Source organism: Pelobates fuscus, chromosome 9, assembly GCF_036172605.1.
Source record: "Pelobates fuscus isolate aPelFus1 chromosome 9, aPelFus1.pri, whole genome shotgun sequence".
In the NCBI taxonomy this organism is placed as follows: Eukaryota; Metazoa; Chordata; class Amphibia; order Anura; family Pelobatidae; genus Pelobates; species Pelobates fuscus.
Genome location: NC_086325.1, coordinates 48531437 through 48554991, shown reverse-complemented (window position 1 = coordinate 48554991; position 23555 = coordinate 48531437). Strand labels below are relative to the sequence as shown.

The 23555-nt window shown below is 39.2% G+C and overlaps 1 protein-coding gene across 4 annotated transcripts in view; it reads left to right on the top strand.

Moving 5' to 3' along the window:
• The window catches only part of LRCH2 (leucine rich repeats and calponin homology domain containing 2), a 110280-nt gene that overhangs the window by 51027 nt on the left and 35698 nt on the right, over positions 1–23555 (top strand). For 3 of the 4 annotated variants that reach the window (XM_063433361.1, XM_063433359.1, XM_063433358.1), the window contains 4 exons: positions 1723–1791; positions 9327–9372; positions 10863–10973; positions 15999–16043. In XM_063433361.1, coding sequence (XP_063289431.1) covers positions 1723–1791; positions 9327–9372; positions 10863–10973; positions 15999–16043 — 271 coding nt within the window. The remainder of the gene's footprint in view (positions 1–1722; positions 1792–9326; positions 9373–10862; positions 10974–15998; positions 16044–23555) is intronic. The other variant, XM_063433360.1, reaches the window with a different exon arrangement.

The following is a 23555-nucleotide window of genomic DNA, read 5'->3' as shown; positions in this document are numbered from 1 at the left end:
AGCTAGAACAAGTTGCCATGTTATCTAATTTTGACGTTTACATCCCTTTTCACCTTTCAACTATTCTGGTTTAGTAAATAGTCCCAAATGTTTAAAATAACATGGGATAGATGGAAATGTTATGTTATAGCTCTGGCAAATACATGCTGTTTCTGGCTTGAGATGTTAATCTCTAAACTTGTTAGAGACCCTAAATAAAGTGTTAAAAAAGTAAAAGAAGATTCAGCTATTCTCATTATGAATACGGAGAGCTCTAGTCATCCACCCATAACTGATCAAGAACACAGATTTTTATCAGCTTAAAATAAATCTAAGCATGTTTTTTATTTTTTTTCAACTCAGTTATGTTAGTCTTAAAGGGACACTATAGTCACCTGAACAACTTCAGCTTAATGAGGTTGTTCAGGTGAGAACTATAGCTCCCTGCAGCCTTTCTCATGTAAATACTGTATTTTCTGAGAAAATAGTGTTTACATTGAAAGCTAGGACCACCTCCAGTTGCAGTCACTCAGAGTGAACCAGAGGGACTTCAGAGTTGATGGAGGCATAATATGCCTCCATCCACTAAGATCTGCTGTCAGCAGAGCACAGGGCAGCACTGTGCACAGCATCCTGTGATTCAGTGTTTTCCTCCCTCTGCATGCAGACACTGAACTTTCCTCATAGAGATTCATTGATTCAATTCATCTCTATGAGGAGATGCTGATTGGCCAGGGCTGTGTTTAAATCATGCTGGCTCTGCCCCTGATCTGCCTCTTTGTCAGTCTCAGCCAATCCTATGGGGAAGCACTGTGATTGGATCAGGCTACCATATGTCAGAAGACTTCTTGTTTTTCTGAGTCTAACAGCATGCAGATTTACAGCTTCATTCTTGAATACAGTAAGATTTTTTACTATATTTGTGGAGGCATGAGGGGCCCAGGGGGGGCTAGATGGTGGTGTTAACACTATAGGGTCAGGAATCCATGTTAGTGTTCCTGACCCTATAGTGATCCTTTAAATTTGCAGTACTCATAATATCCATGGTCTAGTAAATACACCCAGTAATCTATAGTGAGTATACTGTTGTACAGGGAATTTGATGTTCACCTCTGTGACATTGATCTCTATAAACAAAAATCACAGGTCCACTGTTTGTGTGAGGCGCATATAATACAGTGAATCCAGTGTTAATCTATCCCCAGTTTTGTCCCCGTTATTCATGTGTGCTGTGCTATGTGTACACATACCCATTGCTTGCATAAAATATTGTTTCCAAACTGATTTCAATGTTCAGCTGGAGTGGGTGATTAATGACTCGCATACCATTCATGCATATATTCCAAGTACTTGGGATTTGATTCCTTCATTTTAGAATCTGTTCACCAAACACACATAGTCGTGTTTCTTTGCCTTTTTTTTTTTTAATTTAAATTTTAAAGGTCTGAAGAGGTTAAATATCTTGGATACAGTTTCTTGGATTATTTTATTATGTTTTATTATTTTTTTTTGCTTCTTCAGATATCATTTTTTTTTTATATTTGCAGCCACAGAGTTCCCTGTGGTTAAAGGAGATAAAACATTAATTTAGCTACATATCGTTCCTGGGGCATAGTTTCCATTAATACTAAATGCATCTTTCAGTACTCCCGTAATACATCACAGAAGGTGCTCCTGGCTATGTTTTTAAAAAGCTCTTCCATTCTGTAGATGAATTTTCAAGCAGTCTTGTTTTGCTTTCAGATTTCTAAACCACACTACTTCAGGGAACACAAGAGATCGTCCTAAGCAAAGCAGAGGATCAGAAAAATGGTACCTATCAAAATCACTTTTTTTTTAAAATATAAGATTTTTATTTTGTCATATAAACAAAAAAGTAATAACTTGGGGATACAGAAAGGAAAAAAGGGTGGGGGGGGGGTATAAAAGCAAGTCAGACTTTTTGACATTGTTTGATCATCTGCAATTCTATACGTGTACACATCCATGAATAAATACACAAGCATGAATAGGCATGAATAAAACATAAATAAACATGAATGCATCTAAATAAACATACTTGGACCCATGTCAGTATCTGTAATGTAGTGAACTCTTTGCTGTAGGTTATTGTCTAGCTCTACTCATCCTTATCAATTTAAGCTATTCCCCAACTTTCTTGATCAGCTTAGTACAATTTTACAAATGTACCTTCGATAATTAGGGCTATTTCCTGTGCGGTCTAAACTGGCCACAAACCACGTCTTATATATTAATCCGTGCTACCCCTTGTGTGCCATTTGTATCGCTTTTACTACTTTTCTATACCGTTTTATTTGTGTAGGAAGCTAAGGATATCTAACGGTTCTGTCTGGATTGTGAAGTTCACCATTAGTGGGTCGGATGGTAGACTTTGTTTGGTGAGGTTATCCTTGGGCTGAGGTGTCGGTCCAGATAGTCAAACTAGCGCTATGCTGTAGAGGGTGAGGGAGGAGAGAATATAGAACGGGGAGGGGGGGAACAAGAGTGTCTGTACTGAACGGAAGAGTGCCTTCTAACGGTGCAACTATTTAGTTATGTCTGGTTTAGGTGTTTAGGTGTTTAAGCAGTACAGTGGGACCTCGGTTTACGAATTTAATGCGTTCTCCGGGATGTTTCGTATTGCGAAAAATTCGTAAACCGAAACACGGTTTCCCATAGGAATGCATTGAAAACCAATTAATTCGTTCCGGAGGTGAGAAAAAAGTCAAATAAAGTATTTCATCTGTTCAAAACTCTTTATAAAGTGCACTTTAAAGGCATAAATACTGTACAGGGACATGATTAATCAAACAATAACATTTCAAACATCCAACTATATGTTTTAAAACATCACACATCAACACACAGTAAAAGGCATGCAAACAACTAAGCTCAGCTCCCTACCTTTCCACTTCTTGAGATGCACCAAAAAGGCTCCAAAACCTGCTGCAAATGGCTCCAAAAGGCTCCAAAACTTGCTGCAAAGTGCTCAAAAAGGCTCCACAATTTGCTGCAAATGGCTCCAAAAGGCTCCAAAACTTGCTGCAAAGTGCTCAAAAAGGCTCCACAATTTGCTGCAAATGGCTCCAAAAGGCTCCAAAACCTGCTGCAAATGGCTCCAAAAGGCTCCACAACTTGCTGCAAATGGCTCCAAAAGGCTCCACAACTTGCTGCAAATGGCTCCAAAAGGCTCCACAACTTGCTGAAAGTGGCTTCAAAAGGCTCCACAACTTGCTGAAAATGGCTCCAAAAGGCTCCACAAGGCTCCACAACTTGCTGCAAATGGCTCCAAAACCTCTCCAACACCTCCACACTACACACTCATGTGCTACCCACACTTCAGTATGCAGGGGGCGGAGCTATAAACTGGGACACTTGTTTCGTATTGTGAAAAAAATACGTAAACCGAGGCATTTTTTTAAATGAATTTTTATACGTAAACCGAATTTTTCGTTTACCGAGGCATTCGTTAACCGAGGTTCCACTGTATAGCTATTCCATGAGGTGTTCCTCTACGCGACTTGTACTGTCCATTCTCCTTGATTGTTCTGAACATTCTGATGATAGCGTGATATATAGGTGTTTGAAAGCAGACTATCTTATAGATAATCTAACTATGTATTGGTCTCATTAATTATAGTAGTCGACTTCTCATCGTGCAAATGTTTGTTGAGGTAATGTCTCTTCAACCACGGGGCCCAAAGTGCCCTTATTTTCTTTGACTTTTCGGGAGAGTCTGAAGAGAGAGCTTCATATCTATAGTATTGGTGCATTTTATCTATGAGTTCTTTTTTAGTCGGGCAATATGTAGATTTCCAGTGTGATGTGAGAAGACTTCTGGCTGCCAATATAATCAAAATAGCAATTCTCCTAAGGTTCATGCTCCATGACTCAGGAAATAGCAAGAGGATGCCCATTATCAATGTTAGAGGGTGGGTTGACTCTGTTTCTTCTTGTAGTAGCGTTTGTACTTGCAACCATAGGGGCTTGATCTCGTCACACTCCCACCATATGTGGGTCATGTTTCCCTCTTCAGTGCCACACCTCCAGCATTTGGGGTCTACATTTGGATACATTTTATGTAATTTGTGTGGTGTGAGGTACCATCTGAAGATTACTTTCTTATGGGCCTCCACATGGGAGAAGCAAGACGTGGCACCTCGTAGTGCATTTAATGCTTTGAGCCATTGTTCATCCGTGAGCTTAGGGAATCCTTCCTTCACCCACTGTGTCACATATTTGAAAGAGCTAGGTGGGGCTTTGTTTAATAGAATTTGGTAACAAAGGGATAAGGCCTTAGGTTTAGTTGGGGCCGAAAGGCACCTGTTATGGAGTAGTATGGCTGGGTCCTTCCGTAGGGTGGACTCGTCTGACGAGAATGTGACTTTGGTGTTTTTAATGCTCTTCAATTGGAGGTATGGAAAGATAAATGAATTGGGTAGGTTGTATTTATGTTGCATTTCAGAGAAGGGTAGGATCATTGATCTACTATGGCAGAGGTCACTAATCTTTTTAACTCCCAGAGCCGTCCATGTTTTTAAGGAGAGCCAAGGGGATATGATTTCCAAGGTTTCCAGAGGTGCCTGAGCACAGAAGTTGCCCTCTGTAGACCAACTAGATCTGGTGGCATCCCATACTTTCAGGGTCAGCGCAGAGGTAGGGTACAGCATGTTTGTGTGTGGACGATAAGCTTTTGGTGACCATAGAATATTTGTTAGGCTATGTGGTTGTGAAATGGCTTGCTCCATGTCCACCCATTGAAAGGTATTCATCGGAGCATGAAGTCTGATGGCTGATTCAAGGCTAGCTGCTTTGTAGTAAGCCAGCACTGTCGGAAGGCCCAATCCTCCTTCAGACGTGGTCAAGTAAAGGAGTGATACCGGCAATCTTGGCTTCATGCCTCCCCATACGAATTTGTTTAGTGTGGATTGTATGGTTTTGAGTAACTGTAGAGGGACTTGTAAGTGTAGCATCCTGAAGATATATAAAATTTTTGGCAGTATTACCATCTTGATCGTATTCAATCTCCCCAACCAGGACAAGCGCACATCTCTCCATTTCTGGAAAATGGAATTACATATATTCGGCAGGGTAGCGTAGTTAAGAGTTATCATTTTTTGTTTGTGGAGAGCTAGTTTTACTCCTAGGTATGTAATGTAGTGTTGCCTCCAGTCAAACTGATAAGAGGTTCGTAGTGTTTTAGCTCTTTGTGACGAAATGTTGACTGCAAGTGCTTGCGTTTTATTTTTATTAAGTCTATAGTAAGACACTCGCCCATAAGAGTCCAGGATGTTTAGGAGTCTCGGCAGTGACTTCTCCGGTTTGCTAAGGGATACCAATATGTCATCCGCGAACATCGCTAGTCGATATTCACTTGAGTGAATTGGTATACCTGTGATTAGAGGATCATGACGTATTTTATAGAGTATGAATAAGAGTGGAGATAACGGGAGATAACGGGCATCCTTGCCGTGTTCCATTGGTAAGTTTAAAAGGATGTGAAATAAAGCCTGAGTTAGAGACTTGTGCAGTTGATCAAAATCACTTTTAACCCACTTTAACCAATTTAACCCAGGCCTATGAATAGTATTTCATTGAGCTTCAAACATTGTTCTCCCCCCTCCTTTTCTTAGCTGCTATTATTCACATTATTATTATTACTAAATAGAAACAGGTATGCAAAGCTGGAGGGGTGTACTGTATCCATATGTCCGCATTCTAAATTAGAACTTTATATCCAATGGGGATCCTATTGGAATCCATCAGTTTCTATGTCGTTATCTGCTCGCATTGTTTGCCAGTTCAAGGCTTCAGAAATTCTGATTTCAATTCTGCCATATGCTATCTCCTGATAGAGAAGTACATTTTCTTGAACTAGTAAAGCATTTTTATTCAAAATTGTATATTCTGTATTATATATACTGTTTATATTATATAATATACTGTATATATGTGTGTTCATGATGGGCATTTTAGAAAAATATAAAAATTGGAAAAGATAAATATTGTTTAAAAATAGCTTGTAGTGCTCCAAATACAGTATATTTTAATATATTTTGCATAGTGCTAACATAGTGAGGAGAAGCTGCATTTGAGATGTCAGAAAACTGAAAGATCTGTGTATGAATATATTGCACTGTGTTATACAAATATACAGGTGTTTTACATGCAGCCACATCATGGATGCATGTGTTTCATGGTGTTGTGTTTCTCTCCACTCTGGCATCTTTTTATTGTTACAAGTTCTCCATCTAAAAGCATATAAATTCACTTGATACCTGTGATACTCTGTAGGCTAGATGCTATAATGGCATATGTAAACCTTAAGGTTTTCATGAGTGGTTAAGGATATTTCAAAGTACATCTTTAAAAGTAAATCCTATAACCTGTATATCTATATGTATATCTGCTCTTGTGTGTAATTGGAAAGTAGTAGTTTATTGATTGTGGGTATGCTAATGTTATCATTTCCATTCAGGAAATTGATTGTGCATGCAAATGGGTGTTAAGTCGAGGTTATCTACTTTATAAATACCGGTATTTGTCTTCAGATATTGAATATCTAAAATTCAGAAAACTACAGACCTGCCATTGCTAGGTTCCAGGAACACCTGGGGCTCGAGCCTAAAAGAAAACTCTATGACCCCCTACACTAACAGAGCAGTAGTAGATATGTCATGATATATCCCCATTCTTCTGTGTCATTTCTCCTTATGTCTATCCATTAATGCTGATGTTTTCCATGGTCTCAATGAAAGTGTACCTGGAACCAAACACACTCTGCACAGCAATATATTCAATGCAATCCTACCACCAACCTAAATAATAGGAGTGGTATGCAGCACCCCCTCCATACAGTCACCTAAGGGACATAACCTATACAAGGGTCTTCTATTTATTGTAATAGACAGTTGCAGCTACCTAATTTAAAATAAAAAATTATTGTAACCGGGCCAGAACATTTTTTTTGATCCATAACATTGTCTGCTACCATTGCATCTCACACATAGAGAAAACCAATCCACAATATTGCGTTGTCATTTACTGTTCTCTGCTAATTTCCTATCATTCTATGGGATAATCTACAAATGAAATTACAGACCTGTGTTCTAACTTTGTAATATCAAGTGGACACTTCAGAAGTGTGTTGACCCCACCTCCTCCACCCCCCACCTAACACAACACCCTTTTAGCACTATATTGATGATGCAATACTATAAAATTAAAAAATACTCGTACATTAGATTTTCATAGTGCTTCCAGTTGATGTGTGGCTGAGAACTATTTAAAGGGATGCTATAGGAATCAATACCACTTTAGCAGTCTTTCTGTTCAATTCTCTGCCATTTAGGGGTTACATTATTTTGTTTATGCAGCTGTAGCCTTGTCAGGGAGACAACGAGAAAGAAACTCCTTGAATCATAACTTATAAATCCTAATCAGAAACTTTGCAAGAAGCCTAGGTTTTTATAACCTAATGATGGACAATGTCACTTTTTGTTCACTATTAATATTATTTTGCAAAGTGAGAAATACAGTGATTACGATTGAGACAGGGTGTTTTTAAATGCAAAATTATGTTTCAGACATCATCCTGTCGGGTACATGACTGCAATTGTGATTATACATTTCAAATTAAAACCAATTTAACCTGTTCGTTATTCTCACTATTAAGACAAACATGATATGATATAAACTTAATCAATTTAACCTGTTCGTTATTCTCACTATTAAGACAAACATGATATGATATAAACTTAATCTCACAGACGTCCTTAAAAGTATTTTTATAGGCTGCAATGGTGTAGATATTACTGTGGGCATACTATGGCTGCTTTTCTTTACAGTCCTGTATAGTTTTGTGAACCAGGCTGTGAGCAGAAGTACACAGGGCTACCAGCCATGGCTTTGGATGTCAACAGAGGTGTAGCAAAAAGGAGAGAAACCTCCATGTAGCAGGCCTTATAGATGCAGCAATTTGTTTTTGAATTCTGGGAAGGAAGAAATATTGCTGGGTACAATGTACCCAGGACATACTTGAAAACAAGAGAAATCTCAATGTATCCTCCCTGGTAAAATATTTTCTAAATAAATATAACTTTTGGATTGATGCAAAGTCAACGTGCGTAGAATGTCCCTTTAAAGGGACGCTATAGTCACCAGAACAACTACAGCTTATTGTATTTGTTCTGGTGAGTATAATCATTCCCTTTAGCCTTTTAGCTGTAAATAATGTGTTTTCAGAGAAAAGCCAGTGTTTACATTATAGACTAGGGATAGCTCCACTGGCCACTCATCAGATGGAGGTGCTTCCTGTGGCTGTGCAGCACTGCACAGAGGGTGTCTCCACCCTCTGCATGAAGACACTGATCTTTTCTCATCAATGCATCTCTGAGGAGATGCTGATTGGCCAGGGTTCTGTTTGGCTTGTGTTGGCTCTCTCCCTGATCTGCCTCATTAACAGTCTCAGCCAATCCAATGCTTTCCTATGAGAAAGCATTGTAATTGGCTCAGAACACCACTTTTGATGATGTCAACCAATCAGGTAGATCAATGGCAGAATCAGCAGCAAACTAGAATAAAAGTAAGATTTTACTATATATAGTGGTGCAAAGGAGGGATCAGGGGGGCTAGATGGTGTCTCCACCCTCTGCATGATGGAACTGAACATTCCTTAAATCTATGCATCTCTATAAGGAGATGCTGATTCGCCAGGGCTCTGTTTGGCTTGTGTTGGCTCTATCCATGATTTGCCTCATTGACCGTCTCAATCAATACAATGCTTTCCTATGAGAAAGCATTGTGATTGGCTCAGAACACTACTTCTGATGATGTCAGCCAAGCAGGCAGATCAGTGGTAGAACCAGCAGCACTCTAGAATAAAGGTAAGAATTTACTATATTTAGTAGGGCAAGGGAGGTAACAGGGGGGCTAGATGGTGTTTTTAACATTATAGTGTCAGGAATACATGTTTGTGTTCATGACCCTATAGTGTTCCTTTAGGTTTCTGGCTTGGTCACCTGAATGAAGGTGTAGCGGACCTCTGTCTATATGTTGGTAGAACAGACACGTTTTATCACAGATGCATATGGTTTCGTGTGTGTGTGTATATATGTATGTATATATGTATATATGTATGTATATATATATATATATATATATATATATATATATATATATATAGCATAAACCATCAGAAAGTTGTTATATCAGAATCATTTATTAAAAGTCCCTTTACAGAACAACTAAGTGTGTTGACACTTTTCTTTTAAATCATATGTGTGTTATATTTGCAAGCTTTTACAACATTCTCAGTGGTATAATAAAATCTGTTCTTTTCTTTTCAGCACCCCTACAGGTGATAATTCACAGTTATCACAATGCAGTTGGCAGGTAAGACATAAATAACATTTTGTTTTGTTTTCTCTGTTTGTTTGTCATCTACATCACTGGTTATATGCTCAATCTGGGATTGATTTACACAGGCTGCACAAGCATCTCAAAGTAAAATGCATAAATTGTTAGCAAAGTTACAGAAAAACAAGAATTGGAATAGTGCTGGGTTAGTCTCTCCCAAAAACCCAAAGGAAATAATAATATAGAACAATATGGTGCGCCAAGCGGTTAGGAATCAAAATAGCTCTAAGTAAAACAAATGAGATGACAAATTATACACTGTCCATAAGATAATATAAAGTCGTGTATATAGAAAAGGACAAGCCAAAAGTCCAGGGTAAAATATAAAAGTGTGGCAAAGTCTATAGAGGTTTGCCTGTGTCTTCAGGTAACTATGTCTTCCAGGTGTTCAAAATCCAGGGACATAAAAGAGAAGAAAAAACCTCAAATAGTGCAATATATATAAAATATGATAAAAGCTTGAGTAAAAAGAAATCCAAAATGGCTTAATCACCTGCGATAGAGCTCAAACCAGCTCTAGTATAAAGCGCTTGCAGTGGATTTATTCCCCCACTTCAGGGATATGGTGGAAGATATTGACCAGCACATGTCTTGTCAGCAGATTATATGTGAAAATAAAAGCAAGGGGTGCAAAGATAGTGCTCTCTGTATAAAATATGTTTAACCAGGAGTAAAAATAAATAAATTGTACTCACATTTATCTCAGCAGATAACCCGCTCAGTATAATCAGCGTAGGTGGTATAATCTCCACCAGGGATACTTGGTGAGGTCCTCACTAGGAAGATAAAAACTGGATGCAAGGTAACAAAGAAGGAAATAGGGTACTAATATCGGTGTTAAAAGTTTCCAAAATCCTTTATTTCAACAAAAATGATTATACCACTTACGCTGATTATACTGAGTGGCTTATCTGCTGAGATAAATGTGAGTACAATGTATTTTTTTTTGCTCCTGGTTAAACATATTTTATACAGAGAGCACTATCTTTGCACCCCTTACTTGCTATGGTAACGCGCTGCAACGCTCCTGCTTGCCTGCTCGTGGGAGGATCACAGCCTCCCGGTTCCTCCTCCTGTCTAGCAGGCTCCAGGGTCCTTCCTCCCCTCCGCCCTCTCCCTAAAGAAAATGCCAGGAAAAAAAGGCAGATAGCAGGGCCGGCTCTCCACGGACCAGATGATTTTGCGGGCCTTATACGGGCCGCAGGCCGGACGTTCACCACCCCTGGTTTAGACTTTTTTTTTTTTTTACAATACATCTTGTGTTTGTAAAATTATGTCGATCTCTATTTTATATTACATGGTTTAGCATTTTTAATAACCAATTTCGCAATGGTTTATGGACTTGGTTATGTATTTTCTATATATTCTATTGCTTAATAATGCTGTAAAGGAAAGCAGTTCATGTTTAAGAATAAAGTAACTATGGCTTTTTAAAAAAAAAATATATATATATATTCATATAATAGGGGTCTGATAAAGATTGTGGTGATGAACAAAGTTGGGCAGAAGCAGAGTCTGCAATATGGCATTCAGAAGAAAGGAGACGATCGAAGCAGACGCGTAAGGAGTATTTCAAGGTAATGGGATCTTTTTTTTTTTTTTTTTTTAAATTGAAGTTTTATGGACTATATGACCTGAAAATGCCTATTTAAAAAATAAAGGCTGTAGGTAGATATCCTTACTCCATGCCTTTTTGCCATCCACCCCTCCACAGAAATACATCATTTTAATTAAAATATAATGGTTGTGAACTTTTGGCAGAACGCCATTTTCTAATTCTATACTTATGACTAAGTAAGTTATCCGTGTAAGTATGAACAAGTAATTTTTAAACTAAAGTAGCAATATGTATATAGAAGGCATTAAAGGGACTCTGACATCTCTGCTTTGGGTTCCTTGGCCATGAGGTTCTGTAGCAGTAAGTTCTACTTTTCTGAAGCTGTTCATTGTGGACGCTGCCCTCTTCTTTCTGAAGACCTTCTTTTGCCTGGAGTCAAATCACTGCTGTACTCTTGCGTATGTGAAAGAATACATCACTGAGGTCTATGGAGGATCCTGCCTCACGATGTTGTATGTAGATGATGCCCGATATCCACAGCTGTTGCTTGCGATGGCTGCTGGGGTTTGGTAAATGTTGTGGTGATCTCCTGCCTTGAGTCAACTTCAGTCTTGCCAATAAGACAAAGTAATTACTACATTGTCTTATTATATCTTTTAGATTACCCTGGAATTTCAATGACATTGCAATGCAGTCCGTATGAGTTTTATAAAGAATATATATATATATTTTTTTTTAAATACGCAGAAGTGGCAGAACTGCTTTAAGAGTAATGCAACCTCTTGGTGGACGTTTAACACTTCGATAAGTGACCAGGGCTCAGATATTTTCAGTACTAGAACTATGCTTTGTCTTAGTTTTTTTTCCCTCTTTTCTCCATTCACATTTATACATATTAAAGTCCTGCTTTGAAAATATTCAGAGTGCAGGTTTTGTGCACTTGCTTAACTCTGTTTGCCTATGTAATGTTGTTTTCCTAGTTTGTTGCAAAATTGGAAGCGCTTCAGACTAGGTTTTTTTGCCTTCTTTTGGATCAACAGCAAAAACATATGTGAGGAAGGCTGAACTTGATGGACGCAAGTTGATGGACGCAAGTTTTTTTTTTAATTTGACAATTTTTATTTTTTTGTATGAGGCCCCTTTTGGGGGTCGGCTTAAAGGTCAAACGGGGTACAGAAAGGAAGCAGGGTGGGGGAGGTGGGGTGAGAAACATTTGTACAATTAACACATGTGGCTGTAGGACATGTATATGTATATTCACACCGTTCGGTTGTCCTTCCTAGTTGCTCCCCACCACGACTTCTCCGCTACACTCCACTCAACTCCCCTCCTTCCGTTAGAGGTTTACCTTGCCTATTCTTTTTATACCCTTGTGGAGTGGCTGAGGTCAGCAGTGGGTAGTCGGTCAGTGTGTTGTTCATTGTACTAGGTATGGGGGGAGGGTGGGTCCATGGGGTTCGGTTGCAAGTCTCTTTTCAGCTATGTAACTATGTATTGAACACATCGGTGATGGGCTGAGTTAGACTTACAAATGATCTTTATATTGTACATGTGAAACCACCAGTACATATACAGATTAGGTTATATACCCACCTGAAGATGTGTATTACGCCTTCAAGGACACTGTAAAATGGGGAACAGCTGTGCGTGTATCAATCTAATCCCCAATGTCCTGCAAATCATCTATAGTGCAGGTGCAGTCATTTGCAAACCTTTCTGTATCCCTGTTGATTGTTTCAGCACCAAGAAGCTGGTCACAAAAACATACTGATATTTACACAAAGTAAAAAAAATATATATAGTTTTAGGTATTTTTATAGCCGTTTTGCCAGTGCAATGTGTTGATGAAGTAGCCTAGAATACAGAAATCATATTTTTATATGTATTTGCATTCGATGGGTGTAATGGATGCATAATAAATGTTCAAATCATCCCTATACCATGTACTTTTTTTTCCCTACATTATTATTTGAGGAACGGATTTATATTGGTAAGCATTTTTCTATACATAGTGATTTATATGTTAAAAACATAATTTGCAAAGGAAAACTGAACGTTTTCTTTAAAAAAATAAAAAAATATGTTTTACATACATATACTAAATCTTAAAGGGATACTATAGTCACGAGAACAATTACTGCTTCTTGTAGTTGTCCGGCTGAGTATAATCATTCCCTGCAGGCATTTACATATAAACACTGCATTCTCAGAGAAAAGGTTGTGTTTACATTGCCCCGTAGAGATACCTCCAGTAGCCACTGGAGGTGCTGCACTGTGCAGCACTGCCATTCAGCATCTCCACGCTTTGCATGGAGACGCTGAATTTTCCTCAGAGATGCATTGATTCAGTGCATCTCTATGAGGAAGTGCTGATTGGCCAATTCTGATGTCAGCAAGAAGGCTGATCGGGGGCGGGGCCAATACTGGCCGACCTGCCCGGCGCTGGAAATAAGGTGAGTTAAGAGTGAGAAGCCACCTAAAGGGTAGATTTAACACTATAGAAATACAGAGACAGAATTTATATTTTTCAAACTTGTGTTTTCAATCGACATCTTAAACATGTTTTTTCTTAGTGAAAAATAGAAATCCATCATTTATTTGGTACAAAATTGGCTTTATCAATAGTAGAAAAAAATATATATATATTGCAGAAAAGCAAACAAAATGTATGAAGATCTAAAAACGCACAATATACTGGTAAACTAGGAAGGGTAGGAGAAAGAATGACTAAGATAATTCTCAGTACATTTTGTGTCTGCTTCTTGACTTTTTTTCATATATTTTGTTTCTTCTAAATGATCATATTTCACAAGCATTGCAATTTCTAAGATCTGCACTAGATGGCAGTATTGGCCTGTTCTACGGTTTGTTTCTGAGCTTTGCTTTTCTTTGTATGTTTTCTTTAAATTGTGCTTAACAAATTAAAGCATTGCATTGTTCTGTACTGTTTCACTGTTCATTTTTGCTGAAATAAGTAACAATCAAATGTTTTTGTTATTAATGTATCATGAACGTTTAGTCTCTATTGAACCCTTTAAAGGCAAAGAGTTAGGCAAACTCCATAATGTCATAACATGCCTTTGGTCTTTAAAAATGACAATTGGTCTAAGTGTACTTGAATATTAAGAAGAGCTGGATCGTCAGAGAAAAGTCTCCTTTACATTTCTAGGCTGTAATAATTGCAGTTGATTCCCTTTACTAATCGATTTGACAGTGTTTCTAAAGGAATGCATTGTATGCACAGGTGAAATGCATATAATTAGGTCTATTGCGACTGTAACCACTGGATGCAAACAAGACTACTGTAACGGATCGCCTGGCACCCCGACTTGGTACCTCCGTTAATGGATGCTCCTAGTGCTTCCTGAGGACTCCAAGCACTCTGGCAGACACCACAATCACCGAATCAGAGAAGCATAGGAATCCTCTCTAGCATATGAATGCTGTAGACCGTTGAATAGGAACCATACGAATAGGCTTACACTCCTAGCAGTCAACTGGAACAGCATGCAATAAATCCTTCCCCCAATAATGAGACGACACTTCACTTTGAGGGTAAAACAGGAACTCTGGACTGGCTCATCCAGCCTGGCTTTTATTACAATAATACACATACAGTCCACACCCAGGGGGAGGCATAAAATACCCAATCACATACATGGTTCAGCCCACACATCCCCTCCCCTCAGATAACATTAAACCCAATTATCCGGTACACCTTTTCAGCCAAGTTCTGGATGTACCCCAAAAACAGGGGGTACCCCTTATTCAGGGGGACAACATATTCAAAATTCAAGTCATTCGGATGAACGGTTCGGGATATATGGGGTTCCAAAGATTTGACCGACCGCATGGGTAAAGTATCCGAAAACAGTTCCATGCATTTTGGCCCTGCGGTCGGTCACAAACAAGGGAATGAAAACAGACGAATTGCCTGTGTTATAGAGCCTGGAGAGGGTTTGAATGAATTCCCTTGTTTGTGGGGTTCTTTCTACCGAACGGCGGGTCATTCGGTAGTTTCTATACGAATTTCTGGAAGTATGGAGGTCTCAGCGGTGTTTGCCTAGTCAAGTGTCCGATTTTAGTTCCAGACACTTGACGGCAAAACACCGCTGTTCGGTAGTTTAAGATGGCCGCCGCCACGTGTTCGTTTCCCGAATGGCGGCCACCCAGAGGACAAAGCATACATTACACTGATTGCCAATTACCCGTTTGCAACATTGTTGCAAACGGTAATTGGAGGCACACTTATTCCTGGGTGGTCTGGTTGTTCGGTAGTTTCACTCAATATACTGAATGGAGTGATTCTACCGAACAATCAGATGAATGCTGCATACATATAACCCAGGTTAACTGAACACATAAATGCATACATGATATTAAAGGACCAAAGGCAGTATTACTGTAATATGCTCCACAGTCTTAAAGGTACAGTATCCCAAAAGTCCCAATATGTCCATCGATGATTTTAAAGGGCCAGTAGCAGCAATATAAAGTACAATATGCCCCAAATACCCCAGGGGCCATAGTCAGCAGGTAGGAGGCTAGCAAACAGGCTTCTCCAGGGCCCAGTGGCGAGGTTGGTTTCGCCACAACTACTGTCATGGCTCATTATTTTACTTTGTTTGCAGTATGCCATGTTTTTTACCGTAAAGATAAAAACTGTATGTGAATTAGCTTAGGTAATTTAGTGATTTTGTCCATTGAAACATTGTAGTTGAAGGTATTTGTCTGCGTCAAGGTAAATTCATGCTTTACAAAACTTCCTGTCAGAATCAAAACCATTTGTCAGGTGTTGAACTATATATTGTTACATACAAGCTCATTTATGACTGCTCTAGTCCAATAATATGTTCCTACATCACAGACTCTATTGGTAGCTCTGCCATTTAGATCAAATCATATGTATGCTGGTGAGGAGACACTGAAATCCATTTGAGAACATTTCTTCACTCTGCCAGTATGAGCCTTGAAAAGCAACTTGATGTGTTTATTACTTATCTAGTCAGATGTTTTATCTTTTTTTGTTTTTCTTTATTCACAGTACAAGTCATCCCGTAAATCTTCAAGTGGAAATGAAAATGACGAGGTGAGTGTCAAAACATCAGTACTGTAAGATTTCCTGTGTACTAAAACATGAGAATGGATTACACAGCCTATATAAGTTAATGCTGTTTTGCCACTTGTACACGAGTTCAATTAGAACACTAGTGACACATTCTACTCAAAGAACCCCTTTTATATTTTAAACTGAGTTGATTTTTGATGTTTATTGAAAGCTTTTTCCAAAGTTGCAGAACGTTGTTTGATAGTGCAGCTTGACTTTTTAAAACTTTTTATAAGTGAGTGTAATATAATGTGGAGTAGAGATTATATGAGGTGTAGGTAGTAGGAGTCATATTCTGGTATAAACTCTTATCTCCTATAATTGTTTAACTGTGTGGGGGGCATAAATTTGTGTAATCATTTGGACTTCTAACTATATAGCAAAACATGCCAAGGCTCTGCTTGATGTCCAGTATTTCTCACTATGCTTTAAATATGAAGATAGGAGTAGTTAATCTAAACTCTGCGTGATGCCATGTGTAGCTGTTTAGTGTTTTCAGACTGTGTGTGTGTGTGCAAAATCTGTGCTCATTAAAAAGTGGAGCAGTTCTGATAAGGGAATCTTTTAGGCAAACCAATAAGTTTGAATGACTATCTGTTCCTGACCAAATTAGAAATGTTTAACCCCTTAAGGACGCGGGACGGTTCAGGACCGTCATCGGCATTTTCCCATTGCCGACCGACGACGGTCCTGAACCGTCCTTAATTTAAAATGTACTTACCCGATCGCCGTCGTTCCCCCGGCGGCGATCGGCGGTGCTCCCGTTGTGGGGAGACTGCCTGCAGCCCAGACGGTCTCCCCATGGCGGTTTAGGACCCCTGCGACCATGTGATCGCCCAACAGGGCGACCACATGGTCACAATAGGTGTCCTAGTCTCTGCCTGCAGGGGGACTGTCTGTGCTGACAGGCAGTCTCCCTGCAACTGTAAAATCAAAAAAAATTTTAAGTGAAAGTTAATAAAAAAAAAAAATATTATTATATATGTGTATATATATATATATATATATGATATATAGACATATATTCTACCTATATAATATATGTCTATATATCATATATATAATGTCATGCTAAGTGTATTTTTATATTATGTACATATATTAATATAAAAATACACTTATAATTAAATTACACACGTATATATATATAATATATATATAATAACTATATGTATTGTATATATATATTATTATAAAATACAAATAATAAGTAAATTAAATTAAATAAAAATTTTTTAAAATAATAAAAAATTAAAAAAAAATTATATATCTATACGAAATTTTATTCTAACTGTATTTTGATATTAATATATATATTTATATCAAAATACACTTAGAATGAAATTGTATATATATCTATGTATATATAAATAAATAAAAAGAATACGAACTATTCATATGTCCATATACAAAATTACATAAATAATTATATAAATATACACGTAGACTTCAAATATATAAATATGCATATATATTTAAATTCTACGTGCGTATTTATGTAATATTTTTACATAATGAAGTTATTTTATTGATTGCAATTTAAGGGACCTGCCTGCCAACCCAGGCCGAAAGTCCAGAGAATTTAATTTGCTATCACTGTATTTTACCCTGTAACGTTCTATGACACCCTAAAACCTGTACATGGGGGGTACTGTTTTACTCGGGAGACTTAATATTTTTACATTGAAAATGGCCAGGTTGGTTACGTGCCTTTGAGAGCGTATGGTAGCCCAGGAATGAGAATTACCCCCATGATGGCATACCATTTGCAAAAGAAGACAACCCAAGGTATTGCAAATGGGGTATGTCCAGTCTTTTTTAGTAACCACTTAGTCACAAACACTGGCCAAAATTAGCGTTCAATTTAGTTTTTTACTTTTTTCACACACAAACAAATATGAACGCTAACTTTGGCCAGTGTTTGCGACTAACTGGCTACTAAAAAAGTCTGGACATACCCCATATTGAATACCCTGGGTTGTCTACTTTAAAAAAAAATCTGTACATGTGGGATGTTATTCAGAGATTTATGACAGATAATAGTGTTACAATGTCACTATTGATACATTTTAAAAATGTATGTTTTGAAACTGCAATATCCTACTTGTACTTATAGCCCTATAACATGCAAAAAAATAGCAAAAAGCATGTAAACACTGGGTATTTTTAAACTCAGGACAACATTTTGAATCTATTTAGCAGTTTTTTTCATTCGCTTTTGTAGATGAGTAAAATATTTTTCACATAAAAGTCAAAAAACATGTATTTTTTTCAATTTTTCATCATATTTTTTCATTTTTAAAAAATTAAATTACATGAGATTATATAAATAATGGTATGTAAAGAAAGCCCCTTTTGTCCTGAAAAACACAATATATAATTTGTATGGGAACAGTAAATGAGAGAGCGGAAAATTACAGCTAAACACAAACACCACAAAAGTGTAAAAAGATGCCTGGTCGCAAATGTACAACATCGCAAAAAAAGTCCGGTCCTTAAGGGGTTAAATTGCGTATACGCAGAAGTAAATTCACACTGACACACGGAGTTCAGGTTAAAAGAACTTCGAGGAAATTTATTGGCATCTGTTAAAAAGCGGGCTCGCAGACCCTTTTAAAGGCAAAATTACATCATTGAAAGAAATCAAGATATAGGCAAATAAACATTGTCAATTGGCTCAAGTGCAAAGTGGTTAGTCAAATGCCCTCCTTGTTGGGTGTTAGCTGACGTCATGACGAGCTCCCACAGGTTTCGGCTCCATCTTGCTGGGCACGAGGGAGCTTACTCGATGGGAGGGGGGCTTTGGCAGCTATCCATAATGAGTAGCTGGTACGTTAGTCGTTCAAGGTTAGTATCCTCAAGGCCTTTTTTTTTTAGCAATTATACATTCTATTAAGACTATCTGCTACAGTGTTCCATTTAATCAAGATTCTAGCATTTCCTGCTGACATGCTATCTCTACGAACAAAGCAATCTTGTAAGGTTTAAACTATGAGGCCTGAGAACTGAATATGAGAATATAGTATTAAAGGGGCCCAGTAATGGTTATAGTTTATAAGGGGCCTAATAATTCTACAACAGTCCCCCCTATAGAGTGTTAATTACTAAAAAGGATAAACTTTATTTGTTAATATCAGAAGATTTGTTAGCCCAAAGACACATAAAACCCCCATGTCCGCTAATTTGGTGTTAGTGCAAAGTGCAAGTCTAGTAAGCTGCAGCTCATCCGTCAGTACAGCTCTCGAACACTTCACTCCCATGGGTATCCCACGGTGGCTTGTCCACCACTTGTCCACCACTTCTCCACACGGTAGGCTAACCCATACAGACGGAAGCTGTCCCTTAGCTGTCCCTCCCTAGAATTTCTGCACTTCGTCGTCATAGGGAAGAGTTTGTAGCGGAATGCAGGGCGATGTGAGATCTTGATCACCAATTTCCAGATGAGTAAAGGTTGGTGTCGTTTGGTCTACAGTCTTCTGTAGGAATTTTCTGAGGCATGGGAGGACACAACAAACGAGAAGAGCAAGAATAAAAAGAAAAATTAGTACAGCCATACCAATATGAACTAAAGCTTTTTGCCAACCAGTCATCCAACCAAACCATTTTTTCCCAGGGATCTGTCACCCCAGAATTCCTTTTCAACTCTTCTGAGAGTTTATTTAATTTTTCTATGGCAAGGGTGACCTATTTTCAGGAATGTAGGTGCAACAAGTCATGGTGTCGGGTAGTATTTTACATACACCCCCCTTCTCGGCTAGAATCATGTCTAAGGCCAGTCTGTTCTGGAAGGTCATCTGGGATGTGGCTTGTAATTGTTCGGCTAATCCCTGGAGGGCATCCCTGGTATAGTTAACAAAGCGCTGTTGGTTGTAATAGATATAATTTATCCAGTTAAGGTTCTTATTGGCAGTGACTATAGTGAACAATGATTCAAACCCCACTGCAACTTCATCTCTAGCTTTAAATTCATTAGGTACCCCAATGGCATCTATGTAAACATGTGGGTCAAAACTGCCTTTTACTGGGGTTTCTCGTTTGGCTCTGGCTGATGTGTGTGTTGGATCATGAGTGTCAGGATGACTATCAGAAATAATGTGGATGGGCATGATGACTTTGACTAAGGTACACTCTCCCCACCACTCAGACTCCAGTCTAGACCTTAACTGTAAATCCCCACATAACCAGTAAATATCTCCTAGTGACCTAGTATGGTGTAACATGTGCACAGGAACAGTTCTGTAGGTGGCACAATAACCTTTGGAAAAGTTACCCATGAATTTACCGTTCCCATCATACATGGTGTAACAAGTGTAATTACCTTTATAGATTGTGATTCCATCTGGGGGTTTAACACTTCCTACTAGGATAGGGTACTCTGCTGTCCATGCTTTGCAGAAGGACCTGTTAAAATCATAGCGGTAGGCAAAAAGACTCAAGAAGCAATCTTCTATTTCTAAAGGGAGAGTCAGGGGAACGGTGCCAAGGTGAGGTCGGGCACCACCACATACATAACATGCGGTTCTATTATGCTTGTTGGCATTATATCTCATCCACTCTAACCACAAATTAATGTCATTAAATCCAGTTTCAGCGGCAATGGTATCTTCAAAAGTGGGGTTAGCAATGGCCATCATGTCTCTAAAGGACTGGATATGTGGTTTCAGCGGATTTGGGATCATATGTACAGCCCCTTGCCACTCTGGAGAGTGACACATATCTTTGAGGTAGAAATGGCCTAGTTTATTATAGGAACCTCTTCTCCAATACATTCCCATCACATATTGATCAGCATCCTCTGGGCCAGGATGTTCAATATTCAACATTAATTTCATAGGGATACCTCCTTCTAGGCTTTCTCAAAGTCATTCTTTGAAGGAGGGATCTACCATGGTCGTCTACCTTTGACAAGGCACTTTTTGGTTTGTAACCCCAGGCAGGCCCGGCATTCCATCCCGCCGCCCCCCCCAATGGTCACAGTTGTGCCCCCACTGTTTGTCAACTACACAAACATAGGGGTCTTTTGCTTGTGGTATGTCTTTATAAATGGCTTGGATCTGTGATTTGGGGAATGGGCAATCTACAATATCACAGTAGTCAAAAGTAAAAGTGGCTACACGGGTACATGATGAATTATACCAGAAGGTGTACCCACTAGCATCTTTAGTAATGGCCACCTGCTGGGCTTTAAGAAGGCCAATCAAGGGGATTAGGTACCAGAAGTACATGGTTGTGCGGAACTAGCTTCCTCTGGAGCGGGAGTCTTCTTGCAATGGGAGGCGTGAATCCAATGTGGCCTACCAGCCAGCTTGACAGAGGTAGCGGTGATCAGGAGAACCTGGAATGGTCCCTCAAATCTTGGTTCCAGAGTGTGTGTTCGCACAAATTTCTTGACTAGGACCCAATAACCGGGTAGCAGACTGTGGTTGCCTGTGTCAGAATCAGGATCTGGAATTGAAGAGAAAACTTGGGCATGGATTTTGTTTAAGGCACTTGCAAGTTCAGTCACATAATCTACTAAAACATCAGTCTGAAGCTGTAGTTGTTGGGGAAAATAGCAACCTAGCCTGGGTGCAGTACCAAATAGAATCTCATATGGGTGTGTGTCTGACACTGAACAGGGCTATTGACAAGCTTTCTGGCCAGGGCATTTTTGTCTCTTGTGACATTTTTAGCATTCTAGTTTTCAAGGTACCATTCATACGCTCCACCTTACCACTACTCTGTGGGTGGTAAGGGGTGTGAAAAGCAAGGGTCACTCCTAGGGCAGTCCAAATTTCTTTGGTAACTGATGCTGTGAAGGCCGGACCTTGGTCACTTTCAATGACTTCCGGCAATCCAAATCTACACACAATTTCTGTAAGTAGACGTCGTGCTGTTGTTTTGGCGGTCATGTTAATCACTGGGTAGGCTTCTGGCCAGCCTGAGAACATGCCCACTATCACTAGTGCATATTCATAGTTGCCACTCTTTGGCATCTGGATATGATCTATCTGGATTCTTTGGAATGGATACATGGGCTTAGCCAGGTGCTTCACGGGGACTTTAGCTGTTTTCCCAGGATTACATTTAGCACAGATGACACACGCTTTGCAGTAGTTATTGATTAGCGTGGTAATTCCAGGAGCTTCATAGTACTTCTGTACGAGGGCATTCATCAGATCCTTTGATAAGTGTGCAGGGCCATGTGCCCATTGAACAACTGCTGGGTACAAACTCTTAGGGAGACAGAATCTGAGGTTGTTGTAATACACTCCATCTTTTAGAACAGCCCCTTTCTGTTTCCATTTTTGTTTTTCCTCAGGGGCTACTGTAGCCTGTTGTTCTCGTAAGATCTTTAAGTCGGTTGGAAGAGTCTGCAGAGTGAATATTGGAGTTTCTTCATTTCTTGGGATTTCTTCATTTCCGGACACTCTTCTTTCCACTTCCTGTGGTCCTCTTGCAGCTTGATCAGCTAGATGGTTGCCGTTTGCTTCATCCGAGTCCAACTTCCCATGTGCTTTTATCTTCAAAACAGCCACTTCTTCTGGAAGTAGGAGGGCATCCATCAGCTCCTTGATTGCAAAACTGTGCTTGACTGGTGTACCGGCAGTGGTAAGAAATCCTCTTGTTTTCCAAATCAGTCCGAAGTCATGAGCCACGCCCAGTGCATATCTTGAGTCTGTATAGATATTGGCGCGCTTTCCTTCAGAAATCTTGCATGCTGAAGTTAGGGCTTGTAATTCAGCTTCTCGTGCAGACTTTGTTGATGGTAGTGATGATGATTCAATAATTTCATCTGTTGTGGTGACGGCATATCCTGTATGATATTTTCCTTCTTCATCAGCATATCTGGAGCCGTCCACAAACGGGGTGATGTCAGGATCTGTTAGTGGATCCTCATGCACGGTTGGTAGATGTGTGGTTTCCACTTTCATCTGTTCAAAGCAGTCATGGGGGGTTTCTGGATCATAGTCATGCTGTATGACCAGGTCTTCAAATTCTTCTTCCAGAAAGTAACGTGGCCATGCTCTTACAGGTTCATGTTCAGTTGATGCATACTTGGCAACACCTATTTCTTGAAGTTGTGAATCATCCATGGTGGCCCATAGTTTTGCCATGGGCCCAAGATCACCCCATGACTTAGTCTTTGACTTGGTTACAGGGACATGTGGAATGGCTGTGTCCCAATGATGGTACAGATGTTTAAGTTCATGTGGCAGTTGGACTAAGGTCATGCTGTTACCTTCAGTATCATAGTAGAAGTCCCGTAAGGTGAGTGTTATCTCAACCAAGTGAAAAAGTTCATCCTCATAGCGAGGTTCAGGGTTGATGGTTGGTTTGTACCACATGGGGAGCAGTTTTGCCAGGGTGTGTGTAAGGAGTAGGACATATCCTTCATCCATGATGAATCCATAATAGGTACCCCCCTCAGGGAGTGGCAGAAGAGTGGACGGGTTTAAAACCTGACATCTTTGGAGGGTGACGTTGTCAGGTAGTAGAAGACGACACTGGAGT